Source organism: Lissotriton vulgaris, chromosome 4_1, assembly GCF_964263255.1.
Source record: "Lissotriton vulgaris chromosome 4_1, aLisVul1.2, whole genome shotgun sequence".
Classification (NCBI taxonomy): domain Eukaryota; kingdom Metazoa; phylum Chordata; class Amphibia; order Caudata; family Salamandridae; genus Lissotriton; species Lissotriton vulgaris.
In genome coordinates, this window is record NC_141691.1 from 683,645,783 (window position 1) to 683,670,397 (window position 24,615).

The 24,615-nt window shown below is 42.6% G+C and overlaps 1 protein-coding gene and 1 long non-coding RNA gene across 3 annotated transcripts in view; one reads left to right on the forward strand and one right to left on the reverse strand.

The window, feature by feature from the left end:
* Positions 1–24,615, forward strand: part of LOC147722440 (aromatic-L-amino-acid decarboxylase-like) — a 592,216-nt gene that overhangs the window by 346,738 nt on the left and 220,863 nt on the right. For both annotated transcript variants that reach the window (XM_086964962.1, XM_086964963.1), the window contains exon 6: positions 15,457–15,600. In XM_086964962.1, coding sequence (XP_086821088.1) covers positions 15,457–15,600 — 144 coding nt within the window. The remainder of the gene's footprint in view (positions 1–15,456; positions 15,601–24,615) is intronic.
* LOC147722441 (uncharacterized) overlaps positions 14,157–24,615 on the reverse strand; it is a 52,654-nt gene continuing 42,195 nt past the window's right edge. Inside the window, exon 5 of the long non-coding RNA XR_015309875.1 lies at positions 14,157–18,752. This is a non-coding gene — a long non-coding RNA (uncharacterized LOC147722441). The remainder of the gene's footprint in view (positions 18,753–24,615) is intronic.

The window sequence follows — 24,615 nt, forward strand, 5'->3', positions numbered from 1 at the left end:
GCAAAAAGATGTACATCGGGATGACATGTCGCAAGGTTAAACTCAGGATAGGGGAACACAGGAGCAACATCAAGCTAAAAAAGAATACCACCAAGCTATGTGCCCACTTCACTGAAAGCAACCACACACACGAAGAAATACAATGGACAGTGATAGAAATGCTGACCAACAAAGCAGGCCATGCAGAAAAGATCCTATATGAGAAGGAGCAAAGGTGGGTGGACCGCCTACGTACCTATGACACAGGTCTCAATGATAATGTGGCCTGGCACCATTTTGCAAAGTAATATGATGAACATATCCAAGCACTCATGTCTGCCTTTATAAAAATATACCTTTTGTAAAAAAGTATTCAAGGTAGAACCTTAACACCCGGATATAATTATCTATTATCCGAAATGATGATCAAACACTTTGACTGCCCTGCAACCAGTAGAAGTCCCTTGATGATTGAATTCCACCTTTATGAGAAACGTAATGGGAAAACTACAATTCCCCCGAAATGCGCCAGTAACGTTGATTCTATAAGTATCCCTTTTGAAGTGCCAAATTCCTGTAAAAACAAACTACAATCTGGGTTTACGCATGAAAAAAAGGTAGGTCCTATTTCCTTTAAAAAGAAACTATTTCCTTTAAAAAGAAACTACAATCCTGCTCCCATCACTCCAGGGGCAGAGTCAGCACAAGGCGGGAGGAAGGACTCCATGCGGGTAATGGCGAAATACCTAGTCTCCGTCTTGCTTCTTGTGGGTAAGCATTAACAGCAAATATGTCCTGACAGTGGTCCCTGTCTCCGCTCCAGCTCTGTGGCGATTTAAGGCACCCCTGAAGGAAATAGAAGTCGGAATTGCGACAGGTAAGATCGTATTGAATGCCGCAACTGCCGGCTGATATTCTCACGAACTGTTTTGGTAAAACGCCTTCTCACATATACCAGCCATAATTTCTTTCTTTTAACGAGAGCTTTAACATCTACTCTCGTTTGGTTACTGTCCCCATACAAAGATTACAAATGAATGAAAGGGTAACTTTTACTGCATGTGAACGATCGGCACTTTGACAAAAAACATTTATGACTCTTTTTAAATTTCCGGTTGAGCCACAACTTTGTTTAACACCTGCACTCACAAATGTATATGCATCAATAGCGATAGTCTCTCTCCCTTCCCATGAGTTCGCGAGCGATTTCTGGTGAAAATAATTATTTCCCGAAACTTTAAAACGCTCACCTTCATGAGAAAACTTTTCATGAACTACACAAGTGTCACAACGAATCACTTTCTATGTTACTGCACTCCCTCCACTTTAAAAGACTTACTGCTCACAGCTTAACATAGCTTTTTATATGTATCTTCTCTCATAGATTCAGAAGAATCCAATACTTAGATCAATGCATTGAGTTGTTGGAATTACCGCACAAATTCGTGTGAGTAGTTTTTATATGCTTTGTTTCGTACCAACCCCCCTGTTAGTCCTGACGAAAGCTCTACAGACCGCCTGGCCCAATAGAGCTGAAACATGTTGACGATATCAACCTAGTAATACCATACAGTCCCGTAACTTGGCTTATGAATGAGTATTCACAATTTTTTTAACGATGTGAAGTCTGCCCAACATTAAAATTCCTCAGGGCATTCTTTCTCATTTTTTATTTTAATCCTTTTGGGAAAATCCTTTTTGTCTCTGGACACTGCACTCGAGACTGGAGGTGCCTCTGGATGAGGCTAGCAGTACACACCAAGAGGAAAAACCCGATGATAACTGCATGAATGTCAGTGTGGGGCGGATGAAGCTAATATACCGCTTACCTTACATATACACTGACTTCTATGAGGGTTTCCTTATTTACACCAAAAGTCAAACAGTGTAACAAGTGTCCTTTTTTGTTGATTACAATTGGAATAAATTCGGGGAAAGAAACGGACACTGTCAATTCCTCATCCCTCCCAGTTGATTAAATTAGTTTCTCATTTAACATCAAGATACATTTGGGGCATTTTAATGGCATTTGGAAAAGCACATGACCTTCGTATTTTGGTGATTGATTATTAATTGAGCAGAGGTGGTATATGCACCTAGTTGGGAAATCAGTCGCTGCAATGCTACAGGTGTTTGGGATAGAAGGATGATATCATCCGCACATTGGAGACTAGTTATTGGTGTTTTACCTAATTTTGGGGGGTCAGCTTGTATTGAGCGAAGTGTCTTCTCTAGGTCGGCTCTGTAGATGTTAAATAGACAGGGGGCCAGGACACAACCCTGTTTTAGTCCTTTTCTGGTTGAAATTTTGTTTGTAATCCTGCGCCCATCTCCTTTCCTTACTTGAACTCATGTTTGTGAGTAGAGGTTAGTGATTGACTCCAGGAATTTGGTTGGGGCTCCCCATCTTTTCATTTTTGCCCATAGCTTGGTTCTTGGTACTTTATCAAATGCTGCTTTAAGATCTACAAAGCATGCGTACTAAGTGCAAGATTTTGCGCAGACTTGATTGGCTAAAAGAGTGACTGCAGATATGTTCATGAGGGTGCCCATCCCTGCCCGGAATCCTGTTTGTGTATTTGGAATGAGGTTTATTTGTCTGACCCAGTCCTCCAGGTCTTTCAACAGGTTTGATGCATACATTTTTGCCTCAACGTCAATGCGTACTATCAGTCTGGAACTGGATTGATCGGAGTGTGCACCCGATTTATATATTGCGTGTAGGATGCTTCCTTGCCAGGAGTTAGGAATTGTGCTAGTCTCTAGAATATGTGTGAACAGAGGGGTGAGATGGCCAGACCAAAAAGATGGATCTTGTCTAAATAATACGTTTGGAAGGCCATTTGGCCCTGGTGCCCCGTCTGATCTCAATTTTTTAATGGTTTTCAGTACCTGCTCTTGTGTGATCCTTGGGAAAAGTTCAGATGATTCTCAACTGGTTATCTCCTGGACTGCTGGTTCGCAGTTATCCTCCATACCCGTCAGTTTTCCAGGTTTAGTAGTGTTTTGCTCACATGTAATTGAGATTGCATTGTATGTAACTTTGATATGGAGTCTCCATATGTCCTCCTTTATATCCGAGTTGTGGTGTCGGTTCTTGCCATTTGATGGTTGATTGTTTCCCAGAAAAGTTTGGAGTCTCTTTGTTTGCTGGCGTGGAGAAGTTTCACGCAAAATTGTTCTTTGTAATCTTGCTTGGCCCCCTTGATGTCCTTTTTTAGTTCATTTTTTTATTCTTGTGATTGACAAGAGGATCTCCTGTGAGGGTTCTGGGCCCTGAGTTCGCAGTAATCTTAGGTACCAAGCTGCCCCATGTGGTCTGTGCGCTTTGTGACCGTTGCCCTGTTTGGAAAAATGTTTTTTAGGTCGCAGATAAATAACTCCCAGGCCTTTATACGTAGTGGTTAGGCTTCGGGTACCTCCAGTAATCTGAAGCATGTCCACATTATGTTATCTATGCTATCCTTTTTCCAGATGAGATGTTTTAAGTTACAAGATTGAATTGCGAATTACATGGCTTTTTCTTGTATGGATCTTTCTATAATTGTGGACAGTGTAAAGGTTTTTTTTTATGTGGAAATCCATGATAAGAGGCTGGAGATCCTGGTCCGTGAATGTATAATCGATAATTGAGCCTGTTTTTTTAGTCACTCTTGTAAATGCAGCTGGGCTATCTGACTGCCCTCATCTGTTAAGCGCGCACAGTATAAGATCGCCCAGACAAGCGGCACATCTCTCACCATATGTGTCACATCTATGTGTATTTTGTTGTCTGACCTGTAAATGGCCTGGTGTCTTTTTTTCCTGCCCTGTAGTAGGTTCATGTTGAAGTCTCCAGTCAATATTGTGTTAGCTTGTGGGTATATAGGTTTTAGTGTTTCTAGCGTAGCGATTAACAGCTCGATTCTTGGCCCCTTTTGTTTGGCAGCAGGGTGGATATAAATGTTCAAAATTAACGGACAGGCAAAGGGTGAAGCGTTGCGTTTGATGCATAACATCCAAGAGGAATCGAGATCTATAACAGAGACTTTCCATAAGATGTCTGTCGAGATAAAAATCAAAAGGACGCCTTTTGCCCTCCCATAGCTTGTGTCTCCCTTAGCCAGGTTCAGATATTCCTTATAACCTAATATTAGTGAGTTATTCATCTACCATGTTTCTTGTAGAAGAAGTATGTCGTACTGTAGAATCCATTCTACAAAGTCAGCTTCTTCTAATTTTGCCCTTAAGCCCTTCACATTCTAAGAGCAGATCTTGCATCCCAGGATCGGATATGTGTCCTTGCTTGGTTTTAATCATGCCATTCCATAGTTGTTGTTGGAAAATTCGTCTGTCGAGTGCCGGAGGACATGGCTGCTTCGGAATGGGCGAAAGTGAGGGGAATTTTTCTTGAGGTTTGGCCATTGCCAATTGTTGTACTAAGTTCATACAGCCTTTAGCACCTTTTAAGATGCTCTCTGTCTGGTGTTGTAATAGGCTTGGATAGCAGGGGTGCTCAGTCTTTTTTTAGCTCAATGCCCCATTTAGAGAATGACTCTTTCTGCCGCCAGATCTGCTCGACAAAAGAGCTGTATGTGACTGATGAGCCCATAACTAATGTGAAACAGGTCCTGGGTTGCGTGTGTTCTGGTTCAGGGAGTACTTGCCTTGGCAGTTCTTAAAACATTCTCTAACCTCCAGATATATCAAATTTGTGCTGAGAGAGACTGCTACAGAGAATAAACCTTATCATCAGTCAAGAAGGCAGTACCATGGCACTGTTAAATAAGCACACTTCAAACACCAGATTTACAGGGTCTTGTAAGTCACACATGAAGCATGAACTTAGATTCATTCAGTGAACCACTGTGTGAAAACGTTCAAAGGGGCTGTTAGACATGGCAGCCTTGGTGTGGATTTCCCCTTCATTTTTACATTTGCCTCCTGTGTTTTTACTGTGTGTTGGACTTTGTTTTTGCTGGTCTAGATGCTTTGGGCACTTTTCACTGCTGTTCAGTGCCAGAGTGCAAGTGCTCTCTCTGTAAATTGTTATGATAGATTTGTGTTTCCATGATTGGCTTGTTTGGTTTACTGCTAAGTCCCTAGTACTTTGCATTATGTGTGCTCAGGGCCGCAAACCAAATGCTGCTAGTGGGCAGTGAACCCACACAAGCAGCCATGCAAAAGGGTCTCAGGCCTGCCACTGCAGTGCCTACATGCAGTCTAGTACTGCCATGCCGACCTGGCAAAAGCACCCACTTGCCAGGTCCTAACCTTCCTTTTTCTTACATGTGAGTTGCCCCTAAGGTAGCCCCCGAGTACCCCTGTGGGCAGGGCGCAGTGTATGTAAAAAGTAGGACATGCCCTGATGTGAGTGGCATGTCCTGATAGTGAAATACTTCCAATTTCGTTTTTCACTATTGAAAGGCTCTCTGTCCCATAAGATAGAATAGTGAGTTTACTTATAACATCTTACACGTATAACTGCCCATGGGAACAGGATGGGAACATGGAGTTTAGTGTGCCTGAAGTCAGAATATAAAAATGCATCTTTTAGTATGGATGATTTTTACATTCTGGGTTTGAAAGTACCACTTTTAGAAAGTAGGTATTTTCTTGCTGGCCATTCAGTGTGCCTCTGCTAGGGTTGTGTACTGACCGTCTGGCTTTGGAGGTGACAAGGGCTAGGGATGTGCATTCTGTTCAGATAGCCAATTGAGTGGTTAGATGTATCCTGCCTTTTCAGTGTGAGTCAGGGCTGGGCTGAATAGACCTGGGCTACATTCAGAGTAGGGAGAGGAGATGTCTTTCACACCTGAATGGGTCTGGTCTGCCGGGGACAATGCTGTCTCAACCTCCTGCCAGGAAGCCGTGCCAGAGAGGACAGAGCTGGTTTTGTGGGACACATACTCTCTGCCTCCAGAGAACAAAGGATTTGTTGCTATAAAAAGTGGGTTGGAGACCCCTAAAACTTTATATCACTTTTGGGCTCCAAAGGAACCTCTGACGAGGAGAAGAGCAGAAGAAACTGGAGGAGGAGTACTGCCCCTTTACTGTGTGCTGTCTGGGGTTGGCCTGCAGTTGCTGTTTCTGCGAAGAAGAAGAAATGTGTGTGTATCCTACTTGAGAAAGTATCTCCAAGGGCTTTGGAAGTAGAGCTTTCCCCCTTTTCAAGAAGTCTCAGGAACAGCAAAGACTTCACCATCCTTCCAGGCACCGCCTCTGGAACCACTGGTTTCAGTCGCCGCAGAAGAAAAGAGCAGCCGACTCTGTCACAAAAAAACAAACTAGGTGATGGATGGAATGTTGCACAATGGCAGAACATTCACCCCCAGTCACAGATCTGGGTTTAATCCATCGTTATTTTGCTCACCAAGCCATCCCAGTTCAGACATGGCCATATGCAAATCAGTTTTGGCCCTGTGCCTCATGGGAACAGTCCAGCCCGAACTGCCAAGCCATGTCTTCCCTGGACCGGAATAAAGCATCCTAGGACCAGTTTCTGGCTATCAGCCGTCTTCAACCAGGATAGCTTGACTCCAGTGGCTTAGGGCCCGATTCACAGAATGAACTTAAGACTCAATCCTAAACTTACTACTGTTTTGGTATTCACAGATTGCACTTACTACTTTTGGTATTCACAGAATGAACTTAGTACTTTTGGCATTCACAGAATGCACTTACTACTTTTGGTATTCACAGAATGAACTTACTCATTTCGATATTCACAGAAGTTAGGACTCCTAACTTTAGGACTCCTAAATGCCTTCTGTGAATACCGAAAGTGTTAAAATTAGGATTTTTCTCAATTTAGTCATAGTAAAGTTAGGACTCCTAACTTTACTACTAGTAAATTGAGAAAAATCCTAATTTTAAGACTTTCGGTATTCACAGAAGGCATTTAGGCATCCTAAAGTTAGGAGTCCTAACTTTACTACTACTAAATTGAGAAAAATCATAATTTTAAGACTTTCGGTATTCACAGAAGGCATTTAGGCGTCCTAAAGTTAGTAGTCCTAACTTTACTACTACTAAATTGAGAAAAATCCTAATTTTAAGACTTTCGGTATTCACAGAAGGCATTTAGGAGTCCTAAAGTTAGGAGTCCTAACTTTACTACTACTAAATTGAGAAAAATCCTAATTTTAAGACTTTCTGTATTCACAGAAGGCATTTAGGAGTCCTAAAGTTAGGAGTCCCAACTTCTGTGAATACCGAAATGAGTAAGTTCATTCTGTGAATACCAAAAGTAGTAAGTTCATTCTGTGAATACCAAAAGTAGTAAGTGCAATCTGTGAATACCAAAACAGTAGTAAGTTTAGGATTGAGTCTTAAGTTCATTCTGTGAATCGGGCCCTTGAGCACGGGACCCCCGTCTGGGCAAACCCTTCCCACATAGGGTGAACAGCAAAACAAACAAGGTGATGGCGGAATGTTGCACAATGGCAGAACATTCACCCCAGTCACAGATCTGGGTTAAATCCATTGTTATTTTGCTCACCAAGCCACCCCAGTTCTGTCAGAGTCTGTTGCTGGTCCAGTGTCCGGAAGGCATCGCAGAAGGCACCCCTGCACTTCGCACCGCATCCTTGGTCTCTCCGGCGCTGCTGCGTGACCATCAGCGAGCCTTGCTTGCACCTAGTCCTGTGGGTACTGCACTCCGCACTGCCTCGCTTCACTCTGCCTGGACACCACTGATACTGTCGCTGCCCGACCCAAATGCCAACCGGCTCCGTCACCTGCTCCGTGACCTCCCAGCACTGCATTGAGCACCACCTCACTTTGCATCGCAAACCTTGGGCTCACCGATGCTGTTGGTCGACCGTCACCGAGCCGTTGCCTGCACTGCACCCTGCACCGCTCCACTTCACTACAACAGCAACAGTTGCCCGAACCGGCCCGTACTAACGTGTCAGCCGCAATGAGAAAGGTACTGTCTATGAGTCTGTCAACGCTTTAGCTGGCCCACACCAATGAGGTTGGCTGGAACTGTTAGACTCTGTTGTTAACAGCATCACGGTAGCCCCGGTTGGAGCTACCAACTCGGAAATACTGTGTTTTGCACCTATTTTTTCATTTTAAAGGTTATCTTGCAAAGTAACTATTTTTACAGTATTGTATGTTGGATTTTTGTCCATTTGTAGTGTTTTCAATGTGTTACTTCATGCATGCACAAATGCTTTACACACTGCCTCGGAGATAAGCCTGCCTGCACATGCCAAGCTACCAAGGGTGTGCGCAGGTGTTATTTTAGAAGTGTATCCCCCTTACCCTGACTAGGAAGAAGGGTCCCTACTTGGACAAAGGTGCAAACCATTGGCAACTGTAGATCCCCTTTTTTAACAGAGGATTTGTGCAAACAACAAAATAAATGTGTGGAGCAAATCTATAAAGTGTTGCATGCTGATAATAATGCGAGCACTTGCAGGTTTAATGTGGCGTTTTCAATATTGCGCAAGTGCAAAGCAGTGGAGTCTCACGTGGAACATGCACTCAGCATACACTGCTAAGTGAAAATTCCTATTTAAAAAATATCCACACAAAGGTAAACAACATAAATGAGTAACTCTGCCTAAATTAAACATGTTGCATGCAAGTATGGCACAATATTCTCTTCACCAATTGCTTGCTCCTGGTGTGATTTGTCATTAGGATTCCATGACATTTTGAGTCTAAACCTAGGATTGATAGCGCTGTCAACTCCCAGTCATACGATCTTTGCATATTTTATCGGAGAACTTGGATCTGCACGACACAAGAATTGTTTTTGGCAAGGCAGTCACCTCAACTTTTTCCATGCAAAATGTAACTGTTTCTGCTGCTTCGTGCTGCTTTGCGCTATTCGTCCGAGCTTCATTGGGTAATTGTCTGTACTAAGATATAGTAAATTTGGGCCATGAATCCTAATTCCACTACAGCTGAATCATGGACAATGAAAGTATAATGCCCTGAAAACACTTAGGAAACTTGCAAAGTGAAAGCGGAACCATCAATAATATATTAAATATAGGATCTTGCTTAATCATTGGGCTACTTGATGAGATTCAGTTCTTCTTCTAACCTGGCTGTATAAAGAAGATGGTGATATTACAAAGAGTGGATGACATGCTGAAAATCTTGGACAGCAGCACATCTTGGCTTCTTTTTCTCCTTGACAGTCAAAAAGTATTTGACGTTGCCATACATGCTTCTTTGCTAAAATTCTTGGGAAGAACTAATGAGGAACAGAGGCACAGCTCTGAGATGGCTCACATAATATCTTCTCAACTAATCAAGCAAGTTAAACTATCAAGCTGTCTCTCCAGCCCCATGCTTCTTCAGTGAGGGGTCCTTAAGGTTCCATTCTCTCTATGACATTCTTCAGTCTGCACATGGACCCTTTCAGTTGTCTCCTAACACAAACCAACATTCATTTCATCTACATGCAAACTATACTCAGCCATTCATGATAGTCTTCTTCTCAGAGGACATAACGGGCATTGCAAACACACTAGGAGCTCTTCAGACAAGACTGACACCTCAACAGCTCAAAATTAATAGACAGAAAATGGAGATTGTCTTGTTCAATCTTCCTTTGCTGCCATGAACCTGTTTGAGTGCAAACCATCTGTTGTTGCAAGCACAAAATCTTTGCGCTTTTCCCTGTTCGAAAAGCTGAATCTGCACACCTACTTTAATGCTTTGGTGAAAAGAGTCTAGCATCAATTCAGACTGCTCTGAAGAACAAACTCCCTCATGGGGAAGATTAAGGCAGCTCATTCAATGGTCCTCTTAAGGGTTATTTATGGAACTACATATTATCTGGCATAACCAGAATTCACAAGAGATCCTATAAAAATCTGCACTCAATGCATTGGATTGGCTATTATTTGGCACCAGAAGCTCAGCTGACATTACCCGGATCCTACATACTACAAAAAGTCTTCTTATTGAGGCCACAATCTTGTTGAATGTGGCTTGTATTGTTCCAAGACTCTCCGTGCAAGAGCTACCAACTGCCTTGTTCACAACTCATTCATCATATGATAACAGTATATTTTTTTCTACAACTCCTTACTAAAAAAAGAATTAGCAATGCAGCAATATTTCTCGGGTAGTGCTCCCAAAATATGGAAAGCCTTCCCTCCCAGTTCCTAGGAGGAATCCCTCCAAAGAAAACTTCAAGAGACATCTTAATGATTTACTTTTCAAGCGACATTTCAAATATGACTAATGCATTCCTTCTTTCAGTTAGTCAAGAAGAGATAGGCATCCTGAAATACTCTTCCTAAGGGTAATTGAGACCTTTTAAAGATGTCACATAGCTGACTACACACCTATATTCTTTTAAGCATGAAACTAAGACTGATTTGGGGCCTATTCAAAGGTAAATTCTGTAGTACACATGAGATTATGAGCCCATTTACCCTTTTGCCTTTTTAGGCTTGGCAAGATTATATACAAAGGGCTTTCTGTCAGACACAACTGCACACTGCAAGTGTGAATAATAAATCTGCAGCCTTAAACTCTACTGAAGGAGTGGGAAGTGGAATTGTTTGACTTAGAAGTTTGGGAACAGTCACATTTGTGGGCATTCCCATTATTCTCTCCTTTCCCTTTCCACCCTCAAAAGGGTCAGAGATTTACTCCAACCAAGGGCTATAGAAAGTAACCTATCAGTTTGGGAATGCGAATTGATCGCCCCTACGTTTGGTGCAGGTGTACAGAAAGGGTTTTCTCATGGGTAAGAATGTTTCCTCATAGAGAAAGAAAAAAATTAAAAACATACATGTGTACAGAAGGCTCATTTCCGCCTCTCAGCTTTCCTCAGATAGTAATCAGGATGTTAGTAAGTAGGGAATAAACAGAAATATACTCTCAGACAGAAGAGTACATCTCCACCCATACTTTTCGGTATATTTTTGTAATTAGGACCTATTATGTTGCCAAATAAAACACAAATCAATAAGGTCTCGGGATCTTGCTTCGGAAAACTCCGCATGATTAAGAAGATTGTTCCCTTTCTCACCCTTGACTCACGAAGGACGGTGGTCCACGCCTTGATCTCGTCCCACTTGGACTATGCAAACAGTCTGTATGTGGGAGCCCCGGACTATCTCAACAAGCGCTTACAGATAGTGCAGAATGCCGTGGCCAGGCTGATCTGTAATATCCCATATGGCCACTCTATTACACCATTCCTGGCCACACTGCATTGGCTGCCAGTGAGTCAACGTATACAATTCAACTCTCTAGTCATTGCCTTTAAGGCTCTCAATGGACGAGGCCCGGTATGCCTGAGGCCCAGACTTAAGGTCACGCAATCACTACGCGACCTGAGCTCAAACCACCTTCGCTTGATATATTCCCCTCGATTCTGTCTTGCACGAACGGGGGGTCATGCCTTTGCGGTGGCCACATCCAAACTTTGGAATAGCCTCCCGCTGGAGCTCAAATCACTCCCTACCGAATCCTTGTTTCGGAGGAAACTTAAGACCTGGCTCTTTTCCAAACTCTAGCTTCCACTTAATCCCTCCGGTATCGCCTGTCTGCAGCACCGGGACACCCCAGTTGGGGGTAGCCGCGGGCTTTATAAGCTTCAAAATAAATAAATAAATAAATAAATAAATAAATAAAGTTAAAATGGTGAATCTGTTTCATATATTCATATATTTCATAAGAATGTAAGCTACCTTAGCAGATACCAACGTTCTCATGTATGAACACTCACTCCCATATTGTAGAACACTTTTGGGCTACTGTATACCTTTATGATGCTTGATATTGTAAATTAGACTTGCCATCTTTTGGTGTGGTTTCCCATTCTTTTGGTTTCTGACCTCCTGTTTAGACTATGGGATGAATTTCATTTTATTCTGGTTTTAGGACTCTGGGCACTATACCTCAACTAATCAATATATGTGCTCTGTAGCAAAAATGTAATGGCATTTGGTTTATTCATGACTGGCATATTTGATTTACTAATAAGTCCATTGTACCATGCACTACATGTGCCCAAGGCCTGTAGATGAAATCCTACTAGTGGGTCTGCAGCACTGATTGTGCCAACTACATGAATAGTCCTTCAAACCTGTCTCAAGCCTGCCCCTGCAGAGCCTGTGCATGCACCTATCAACTGCCATGTCGATGTGGCAACTTCACCTACTTGCCAAGCCAAAACCTTCAATTTATTTTATTACGAGTAAGCACCCCTAAGGTAGGCCCTTGGTAGCCCCATGGACAGGGTGTTGTGTCTTTAAAAAGTGGGATATGTGCTTTTGAGGTTTACATTTCCTGGTAGTGAAAAACTGCTAAATTCGTGTTTCACTTCAGCAAGGCCTATCTCTCCCATATATTAGCATTAGAGCTGCCTTGTAACACTTTACAAGTGTAACTTCCAATTGGGAGAAGATAGAAATTTGGAGTTTGGTGTATCTGAACTCACAATTTAAAAACACATTTTCTAGTGAAGTTAGTTTTTAGAATGCAGGCCTTAGAATTCCACTTTTAGAAAGTTGTCATTTTCTTACTTTAAACATTCTGTGCCTCTGCCTGTCCCTAGAATACATGTCTGGGTAAGGATGGTAGCTTATATTTGTGAATTTGCTCTAGACAGCCACACACAAAGGGAGCTGAGGTGTGCTCGGCATATCCTGATGGCTCCTCACCAGGCTGATGGGTCCTCATGGGATGAGCTGACGCTTGAACCTGAATAGTGCTATGCCTGTCCCCACACAAAGAGCTGCATACCCCTTGCAGTCTGTCTGGAGCCAGGAAGGGCAGGGTCTTGTCCACCTCAAAGACCTTTCTTTAAAGTCTTCCTACTTCAAAGGCTGAAATGGGTATAAGTATTGGACCTCTGACACCATATGCTCAGAACACTTCTGGACCGAAGACATTCTGTCAGGAAGAAGAGCTGGTGAGCTGCCAGGAGGAAATGCCACTTTGCTGCTTGCTTGCTTTGCTGTGTTGGCCTTCCACTGCTGCTTCTTGCCTGGGAGTGAGAGGACTGGACTTTACTCTCTACAACCTACACCTAAAGGTTCTCCAAAGGCTTGTTTGGTCTTGCCTCCTGTTGCTGAAGTCTTACTGACAACAACAACTTCACCTGCATCCTGCTACCAGCACCTGGGCTCCTCAGCAGCTAAGTGGTGACAAATCCAGTCCTGGGCCCTTGGAGGTGAGCTTTTATGTTTCTACCAAAGACCACAAGCATTGACTCCAAAGCGTCAGTTTGGTACCTATGTATCCACTTAAGCCAGCAGTTCGACGTCAACGCTGCGGAAACAACACACTGCGGTCTTGACATCGAAGCATCCTTGAAGCCGAGATGCCTGCAGGAACCCTAGCACCAACAACTAATGCATCATCTTCTTGCTGCACCGCATCAACCATGAGCGCCAAAGACTCAATGACCTAGCACCCCTCCAGGAACCGATGCATCACTTGCACCTGCAATACCTCACCGCCTCTGCGCACCACATAGTCTAGGATTTCTGACACATTCAAGGTACTGTCAGTGGGTTTGCATGACTTCTGTATCCTGCCTGCACTCCACTACGTTCCAACGGAACTTTCGGATTTGGCCAGGTGAACCACGACCAGATAGCCCCACTTGGAGCTAGTGATTTCTAAACACTGCATCTTGTTCGAATCCTGCAAAATTAATATCTTGACTTGTATACGTTTTGTAATTTTGGTCTTGTTTTACCTAGATAATGATTGGCTATCTGTTCTAAACTCGTGTGGAGTACTTTTGTGGAGTTTTTTTTCACTGTGATACTGTGAGTGTGTGTGCTTGTGCACAAATATGTTACACATTGCCTCTTTAGTTTAGGCTGACTGCTCTGAGTGGCCAATCTACCAGAGGATGAGCACAGGTAAACTTTTAGTTCGTACTACACTTATCCTGACTAGAGTGGTGGTCCCTCTTTGGACAGGGTTCATATCACTGCCAGGTAGACAGACACCCCATTTCAAACATTGTATAACATTTTCTGTTTATAATGTTTGTGGAACCTCATACCTTCATGTTAAGAGACCTGCTAGCCTTGTGGTCCTGGTAGGTGCAATACAAAACTGCAACATTAAATAAATAGCAGATATTATGCAATTGATATTTTCTAGTCCAGTTAATCCAATATCCCTTAAGCATCTATAAATCTATGAACCATAAACTGGGCCAGTTTTCGGCACAAGTAAGACTCACACTTAACTTCTGTTGAACTCCACTAGTTTATTAGCCTCAACTTCTTGTTTCAACCCCACATGATCTTTGTCCTGGTTCAAAATCAATGTGCCCGATCACCATTTGAAACAAAATCAAAACCATAAATATACAAGATACATTTGCATGATTGTCCAGAATGCTGTAGGTCAGTGTACAAAGTCTCTTTTGCTTAATACAAAATCCAAATCATATTATGTCACATAAGCTGTATTTTTCTGCCCATTAGCTGTAATATTGAAGTTAACTCACTTTAAATTATGAGCAAAATGAGTATTTTGTTAATGGGGAAAATGCTGCCTACTCATGAGAAATATTGCTCTAATGTGAGACAAAGTTATTTTGGGTTACACTAAAAGTGTTTAATAACCCTGGGCGAAGCACTTCACTACGCTCGCATAGTTTGCGCTACTTCGCACTACGCGAGTTACACGTAGCACAGTGCAAACATGCGTAGCGTAGTGCAGCATTAATTTTTTGCTTGTTCGTGGTCCTCAATGGCAAGTTGGCGTCCGCGAGCGACCAAAATGACATCCCGGCAAGACTTTTTCCTTGTACGCAATCAGCAACATCAAGTTGCGGATCGCGAGGGTGGAAAATAAACCTCCCGGTGAGATTCTCAACGCGGGGAGGTCAGGTTTCTCATTGCGAGTGGTCGTGTATGCTCGCAACTGCTTGCGATGCGAAACTACCAGTCCGCGTTGAGAAAGCTGCCACTCGAGTAGAAATCTACTTGAGCGCCAGAAAACGACCGCTTGCACTGTGCAAGATGCTGTTTGGACTGATTGCACAGTGCAGGCAAGCATCCGGCACTGTGCAATCAGTGCAAACAGCAGTATGCAGAGTGCACTACGCAGTTCGCATAGCAACCCCTAGCTCACGTAGTGTGAAGTGCACTTCGCATAGCTACGGGTAGTGCTACTACGCAAACTATACCCAGGGTTAGTGTTTAACCATATTGCCCTCAATTACGAATACATGTTAGCTCAATTACAAGGAAAAAATGCACTCTTCGTAACCAACAGAAGTACTTTCTGTGCATGCATGATGTTGCATTAATGCGAGCAGCACTGTTTGCGGGTTATATTACTTTTATGGACACACCCATATCAGATTCGGTTTACAAGCCCATGGACAAACACTTGTCATAATGTTAAACATACATGCGAAAACTGAAATTCCACATCGTTGATGTTCGAGGATATTTATCGCTATTATTTTATTGTACACCATTTGCCATTCATTTAATAAATACAATAAAATATTTAAATATATGTTTCACTCTGTTGCAGGCCCACTCGTCGGTGGAGAGGGCTGGTTTGATTGCTGGTGTGAAAATGAGGACGATCCCTTCTGATGAAAAGTTTGCGGTCCGTGGACTGGCCTTGAGAAAAGCTCTGGAAGAAGACAAAGCTGCTGACCTTATTCCATTCTTTGTGAGTGTCTTTAAATATTTCCACCAAAAATTGTATTTGTTATGATTTGAACCCTTGGGGAACCCGGCATTGCTCAAGAAGTTCCTAAGCCCTTTCAGTGAATGTGGGGGCTGTGTTCCCTAGTGAAAATAGGCTGGGGAGATCATTAAGCTCATTTAGGTTTGGTAACCTTTAAAACATTAACAAAAACTACAACTATGATTTTTATACCCTACAACAGCGTGGCAGGGTGGCTAAAGAGCCTGCTGGTAGCACTGGCTGAGCACAGTCAAAAGCCATCCACACCTGTTGTTGTATGCATGGTGGATTAGTTGAAGGTACCGGGATGCCGCGCATGGAGACAGAACAAGTCACTGACTTGTTTGAACGGAATCAGGTTCTAATACCTCTGCACAGCATCTCGAAGAAAGCAGAAAATTAAATTCTGAAGTTTCAGATACAATAGATCTGATTCCATATAAACATAAGTGGTAAGGTACTGCTTTATTAGGAGCCACAACGAGCACCTAAACACACTTGGTACAGATGAAAGTCTCAAGAAGATATGAGTAGGCTGAAACATGTTGACCTACGACCTACTAGTGCTGTATACTGGTAATTGGGTCTACACACACAACACTTTTATGTTTTAATTTCTCACATCACCGACTTTCTGAATAAAGTTCTATGTCACCCGGTGATGTAGGGAATTTTAATTTTAGTGCACTTGAGCACACTCACGCCCTCTTTTAAACTCTGGACACTACTGGCAAATCAGTTGGTCTACCTCCAGGTGGAGGACAGCATATGTACTATCTAAAATCCCAATGATGATGCTTTAACGGTACACCAAGGTGGAGAATCAAGATTTATCGCCAGTTGCCTATGTACGTTTATGAGGGTTTTTATATGGTTTCAACACTACCAAGACCCTGATTTCACAGGACAAGTGATCCATTGCCCCCTTGATTTTCTGTATTATCCATTGGAAGCTGAATGGATCACAGCTTCTTATTCCCTCTCCCTTGATTACCACATACCACAACGGTAATTTTGGTACAGGCCCTCACTGCAGGCCAAGCCCAACAGTCAATCCCCATATTAAGACACCATCATTGGCTCAGTCTTCATGAACTATCAGCCTGTACATAAGTTACATTTTGTTCACTGACCTTTCAGTGAGATCCCAACACTTTTATAAAGTATGTTATGGTATGTGTTATGTGCTTCGTTAACCATAACTGGCTATTTTCAGTTGCTTGTAGCATTTAAGCCAGAAACATATTTCAACTTTTAACTGTGATTGGGCTTTCAGTGTACGTGTGTGTGTGCTTGCGTGCGTGCGTGTGCAAGTGTGTGTCTGTCTGTGTATATATACATATGTATATATATATATCATTAAGTTTAAGTTCGTGGGCTCTCTGTAAGCGCCCTATTGAAGGTGTTGTGGCCAGAGAGATGTCCCCCAACTCCATTAACCTATTAAATTACATTCATGCATAAAGGAAGGTTCCAGCACTCACAGCTTGCTTCTTTCTGTGTTTGTTTTCCAAACATGATTCCGAGCATCATGCATTTTGGCTACTGTATAGTCTTGATCACATGAAGGATGCCATCTTTACTACACTTTATATGCACCAACAACATGTCATTTGTGACTGAACATAGGAAAAGTACTATGCATTCTTTCGGTGTATGTCGTGCACAGAGACAAAACATTCTAATACTATTTACAGAGTGGGTCATGAAATTCATCTAAAGTATATTTTACATGAGCACATGAATTTATAAATAACATCTAGCATCCAAAGAAGATTTTGAAAATGATGCACATGAATGTTATAAGATGTCAGGAAACACGATATGCTAGTTGATATCACAATCAAACTTTCTTGGTAAATAATTAAAGCAGTCCATATGCACTTGTTTTCTGACAACCGATCTCATTTACATTCCAGTCGTTTATTTATGCAAAGTGACAAGTTTGTCATTAGCACTGGCATAGGCTACTGATAGGCAGGTATGAACGATACCTTCTATCCCAATCCCTTTGCCATTGGTTCTGCACTTTCCGTAACAAACCAATCACAGGAGATGACGATGTGGCTGTGTCAGATTTTTCATAAGATATTTTTCTCAATTCCCCTAACACCACTACGAAGGTGGTGTGAGTCACAGAGGTGAGGAACCCAAAACAATAATCCAACAACACTTTCCCTGCAGTATGAGTCATTGTGTATTGATGACTCTTATAAAGAAGGATACCGCACTCCAAGAAATCATTTTCAGCAGATTTATTCACACTACTAACACCAACACATTTTGACACAAGGTCTGCATCATGGTTTGACCGACAGTTCTATCTACAAATTTGTGGGACTGCAATGGGAGTTTCCTTCTCTCCAAGCTACGCAAATCTCACTGTGGGTTGGTGGGAGAAGGGAAGAAGGGAATGAAAAGTACATCCAAAAGTTACATCTATGGCTTCACTATATAGATGATTTATTTATCATCTAGAATGGCACAGAAGGTAAATTTTTGGACTACTTTTCGATTTTAAACCAGAATGACATTGGTCTATTATTCACATGCAAAACCAGTGCTACTGTTGTGCAGTTTTTGGACCTCACCGTTTACATTGAGGAATATCAAATAAAAACTACAGTTTACCGTAAACCGACGGCAACTAACAGTCCACTGCATGGGACTAGCTTCCATTCCCAGTCTCTGAAAAACCCATGGGATATTGGGAATTCCTGCAGATGAGAAGAAACGATGAAGAGGAATTTGAGAAAAAATCCACGGAATCTGAAGAGAAATGTAAGCTATAGCATGATATCAAAGAGGAAAGAACATCATTCAAGGAAATCCTGCAATCAATCAGGACACTTGTAAAGCACACTACATAACTGTGAGGGTCTCAAGGCACTTTGGAAGGGAGGGGTGCTGCTACTGATCGAAGAGCCAGGTCTTAAGAAGTCTTCTGAAGGCCGGTAGGTCTTGGGTCTGCCGTAGGTAGGTGGAGAGGGTGTTCCAGGTCTTGGCGGCGAGGTGGGAGACGGATCTCCCTCTGGCTGTCGTTCTTCGGATGTGGGGGACAGCGGCGAGGTCGGCAGAGTGGAGCTTGCGGGTGGGGGTAGAGTAGCTGAGTCATCTGTTGAGGTACGCTGGGCCTTTGTTGTGGAGAGAAAGAAAATAATGAAACAAGGCTAATATTGACTTACAGCAAAGAGGACAACTCAATCATCAAAATCATGAACAATCACTGGGACATCATCAAAAAAGAGCCTGATATTGGAGGAACTTTAAGTGATAAGGTAAGCATCTCATTTCGAAAAGCACCATCTCTGAAGGACAAACTAACCAGAAGCAATTTTGTAAGATCAAAAAGTGAAACTTGGATAACTGACTACCAAAAGGCTTACAAAAGGGGATGATGGACGAAGCGCTTGAGAAAATCAAACACTCACCCCCAGTCAACTGATCTGGGTTTAATCCATCACCATTCTTTAGCTCACTCAGCCACCCCAGTTCAAACATGGCCATATAGAAATCAGTCTGACCCTGTGCCTCATGGGAACAGTCCAGCCCGAACTGCCAAGCCATGTCTTCCCTGGACCGGAAACGAGCTGCCTGGGACCGGTTTCGGATTCATAATCCTCATCAGCCAGGCTATCTTGAATCCAGTGGCCAAGTGGCTTCACTAAATGTGACAAATGAAAGGCATGTGAAATTGGGAAAACACCAAATATCTCATGGATTTTAAGGGTAAACTGTTTACGAATATTCACACGATCACGTGGGAGACATGTTATGTGGTATACATGATCACATGTGACTGTGGCCTGAGATACATAGGCAGTGCCATCTGCCCACTGTAGAAAAGCATATTAGAACACATTAGAGCAGTACAAAACAAATATGCCAATTATGCCATGACAAAACATCTAGCTACACATGAAGGTCACATAATAATGAGATACTGTGGCATAGCCCACGTTCCCAAACATGAAAGAGGTGGAAATAGAACATTAAAATTGAGAGGCCTTGATTCACGGGTGATCATATGGATCAGGATCAAACAGCCACTAGGCCTCAACGCCAATGAAGAACGCTACGTTCATTTGTAACAAGCTCAACAAGCTCAACATTCACCACCATCAGAGGGCCTGCCAGTGACAATTGAATCCCATAACTACTCACTCCATGGTGGTGATCCATAAAGCAACATGTGCATCTGCAAAATCACCTCTCCGTAGGGCAGTAACTTGGCTGATGTATGAATTGTCTCACAATTCTTAGTGCACTGAGCCTAATAATAAGCCACTGTGTCAAGAGCAGAGGCCACTTAGGCATGATTTGGCTAACATTATTGGACACTCAGTTGGTTGATAAAGGCAAAACGGTCGCCCTGATACTACTTGATTTATTAGCGGCGTTTGATACCGTTTCTCACAAACTGCTAATACATATGCTAGCTGCTAAAGGAATACAAGGTAAAGCCCTGAACTGGCTGGAGTCTTTTCTATTGAATAGATCCCAGTCCATCTGTTTAGGAAACTTTACCTCCACTCCTCGGAAGATCAAATATGGGGTGCCTCAAGGAGCAACATTGAGCCCAACATTGTTCAATTTTTATGTTTCTTCATTGGCGTCTATAGGCAAAAAATAGGGTATCAATATCTGCTCTTACGCTGACGATACTCAGCTGATGGTAACCCTAAATGGTGAAGAAGACGCCAAAAATAGACTGCATAACTGCTTGTCAGAGCTATCCAACTGGATGCACGGTCACTACTTGAAACTAAATGCTGACAAGTCAGAAACCCTCCTTTTCGGCGGAGCTAAACAGCTTTGGGACAATTCTTGGTGGCCAAATACCTTAGGCACTTCACCAAACCCAACCTTGTCCGCCAGAAACTTGGGAATCCAGATGGACACTACTTTATCTATGAAACATCATGTTACCACAATATGTGGCAAAGGATTTGCCATACTAAAAATGCTGAAACGTGTCTTTCCCTGGATTCCATTGGAATGCAGACAGATCATAGTCCAGTCTCTACTAGTTAGTAGGCTGGACTATGGTAATTTGTTATTTGTTGGTATGGGGGATTACTTATTCTCAAAACTACAATTGGTCCAGAATGCGGCAGCTAAAGCTGTCTGCAATAAGAGAAAGTATGATTCGGCCACCAACTGCTTGAGAGCGTTACACTGGCTGCCTATGAGGCAAAGAGCATCTTTCAAAATGTTATGCATTGCTCATAAAACTTTACATAATACTTGTCCTTACATTCTGCGGAATAGAATTAAGCTCTATGCACCAGCTCGGAACTTACGTTCACAAGTCACAGCCAAAGCAGTCACCACACGAATGAAACTATCCAGGATGGGTGGACGTGCCTTTTCGCACCTTGCTTCCAAGTGTTGGAATGATCTGCCTATCGACCTCCGACTTACGGATTGTTACCTCACCTTTAAGAAAAAATTAAAAACTGCATTATTTCCTATAATAGAATAAACAGTAGTCTCTGGTAATTGCCCATGGTTTACTGCTCAATTTCAGCGCCGTGATATCCTTGTTGGATGAGTGTTGCGCTTTAGAAGTACATATAACAACAATAACAACAATAACATAAATTGATAGATATCGAACTATGGTATTTACTCAGCACCAGTGTGGTATATTAGGATGCATCAATGTGGCACTCAGCCTCATGAACAGTTATAACCCTAAGAACCGCCATTCAGTGTAACATCACATTTGTTATTTTATGAACTCACCATTGAATTTGCTAGACAATTGATTTATGGAACAAAGTTTGTATGATTTGTATATAGGTTGTTCTTGAACTACAATTCCCAGAATGACTCATTATGGGCAATATGGGATATCAGTATAAATTTAAATGGTAATCAAGGTAGGACTTACCCAACAGTGATCAATACCTTGTGTCGAAACACGGTGTTAGTGGCGTGAATAAATCTGCTGAAAATGATTTCCTGGAGTGCTGCATGTGTCTTTGTTTATTTAAATTCCACACGTATAGGCTGCACCGGCTGAGAGTGCATAGGGAGCTGGAATCGCTTTGAGGTATATATATATATATATCTATATCTATATATATATATATATATATATATATATATATATATATATATATATATATATATATATATATAGATATAGATATATATATATATAGATATATATTCACTGAAAAAACCATAGGTTTCACACCAGTTATAGTTAGTAATTAGCATTTAAAAACCTTTGCAATTTACTGAAAAAAACATCGGTTTCACACCAGTTATAGATAGGAATTAGCATTTAAAAAACCTATTACATTAACTGAAAAAAACATAGGTTTCACACCAGTTACAGTTAAGAATTAGCATTTAAAAAACCTTTGAAATTCACAGAAAAAAACATAGGTTTCACACCAGTTATAATTAGGAATTAGCATTTTAAAAACCTATTAAATTCACTGAAAAAACCATAGGTTTGACACCAGTTATAGTTAGCTGGAAATTTGACTGACATAAAACCATTGAAATTCCCACGTTATAGTTAGTTGGACTCACTATAACTTGCGCGCCTGCAATGCAATGCTGATGACCTCACATATTACATCACTCATGACATGGTCCACATGCACTCCACACCACTGATGGGATTTATGACATTGTTCTGCATTCTGCCCATCAACTGTGGTTTTTGCATTTTTCACCCCGAGTGGGATGGGTATGCTGGACTGTTCCCATGAGGCACAGGGTAAGACTGATTTGCATATGGCCATGTCTGAACTGGGGTGGTGTGGAGTGCAAAAAACAATGGATTTAGGCCCAGATCTCTGTACTGGGGTGAATGTATGACATTGTTCTGTATTCTGTCCATCAACTGTGGTTTTTGCATTCGTCACCCCGAGTGGGATGGGTATGCTCAGATGTGAGTCCCATGGTCTCCACACCACTGGATTCAAGCAAGCCGGGCTGAAGACGGCTGGAATGCCAGAAACCGTTCCTCGGAACCTTGTTTCCGGTCCAGGGAAGGCAGGGCTTGGCAGTTCAGGCTGGACTGTTCCCATGAGGCACAGGATCAGACTGATTTGCATATGGCAATGTCTGAACTGGGGTGGTGTAGAGTGCAAAAAAACGATGGATTTAGGCCCAGATCTCTGTACTGGGGTGAATGCATGACATTGTTCTGCATTCTGTCCATCAACTGTGGTTTTTGCAGGACTCTCTGAGCAGGCAACGCTCGGTGTGCCACGAGTGGGAGCTGAATCAACAACTTCTCAGCTTTGTATTCACCCCTGGATCTGTTTGCGACACAGCACAATGCAAAATGCCAACATTACGCAAGCTAGCATCCCCAGAAGGGATCGATAGGGAATGCATTTTCGATCGGATGATGCAACGTCTTTGCATACGCATTTCCTCCATTTCCCCTAATTCCCAGGGTCCTCCGGAAACTGAAGGCAGAGCATTGCACCCTGATCTTGATAGCCCCAGCGTGGCCGCGCCAGCACTGATTCACAGAGCTTCATCTCCTGTCGCTGGAACCGCCGATTCTATTCAAGCCTTGCCCGACTCTCCTCACAATGAACCAGGGGCAAGTCCAGCATCCGGATCCAGCATCTCTCAGATTGTCGGCTTGGCTTCTGAGTTCAGAGAGTTTCAGAACCTAGACATTCCTCAAGAATGCAGGGCAGTCTTAGCCCAGGCTCGGGCCGACAGTACCCACAAGACGTATTCTCTAAAGTGGAAAAGGTTCTGTGTATGGTGTAAAGCAAACAAGATACACCCCTTTTCATCAACACCTGAAAAAATTCTACCTTACCTGCTCCAGTTGGCGCATTCAGGATTGGCCCATGCTTCTATTAAAATCCACCTGGCGGCCATTTCTCACTTCAGGCGTTCGTCATCTGGTACTTCCCTCTGGTCCAATAGACTGGTTAAGCAATTTCTAAAAGGCCTGTTCAGGACATTCCCTCCGGTGAGAGCTTTACCACCCACCTGGCAGCTAAACATTGTGCTTGCTCAACTGATGAAACATCCCTTTGAGCCAATACACAGGGCCGACATCAAATACCTGTCTTGGAAAACCGCTCTCTTACTAGCGCTCACATCGGCAAGGCATGTAAGTGAGCTGCAAGCCTTCTCTATTCAGGATCCTTTCCTGCAGTTCAAACAGGACAGAGGTATTTTACGGACTAACCCTAAATTCATCCCAAAGGTTCCGTCTAATTTTCACCTGAATGAACCTATCGTCTTGCGGACTTTCTTCCCAAATCCACTTTCCGCAGCAGAGAGGTCTCTCCACTCTTTAGATCTCAAACGTTGTATGAAATTCGACATCCAATGAACAGAACAGTTTCGGAAATCCAACCAGCTTTTTGTTGCCTTCAGCAGGCCCAGAAAGGGACTTCCATTGACTAAGCAGAGCATTTCTCGTTGGATCTCTGCAGCCATTACTTTCTGCCATCAACAGGCAGGTCATCCTCTCCATTCTAAAGTTCGAGCTCATTCAACTAGAGCTGTCTCCACTTCAATGGCGCTCTTTGCAGGAGTGCCCATTATCGACATATGCAGAGCGGCGACATGGAAGACACCACATACATTCACCAGGCACTACTGCTTGGATTCTGAACCTATAACAGATGCAGCAGTAGGACAAGCTGTGCTCCGTCATCTATTTCACTAGAGGTGAGCCTTCTCTCTTTCATCCCACCTTCCTACTGTCTACTTGCACATTTCTCTTTTATATGGTATTTTGGTACTTGATATTTTTCACAATTGGTATTCTAATATCAAGTGACTTTACATGTTGTACCATACAAAATGTGCTGGTGATTGCTTGCTACTCTGATTCAGGCATGTGAATCTATGAAAGATACCCATAATACTGGATAAGAAATGCGTTACTTACCTGTAACTGCAGTTATCCAGTATTGGTATCTTTCATAGATTCACATGCAACCCACCCACCTCCCCTGGAAGGGCTCACCTTGGTTCTCTCAGTAGGTACTA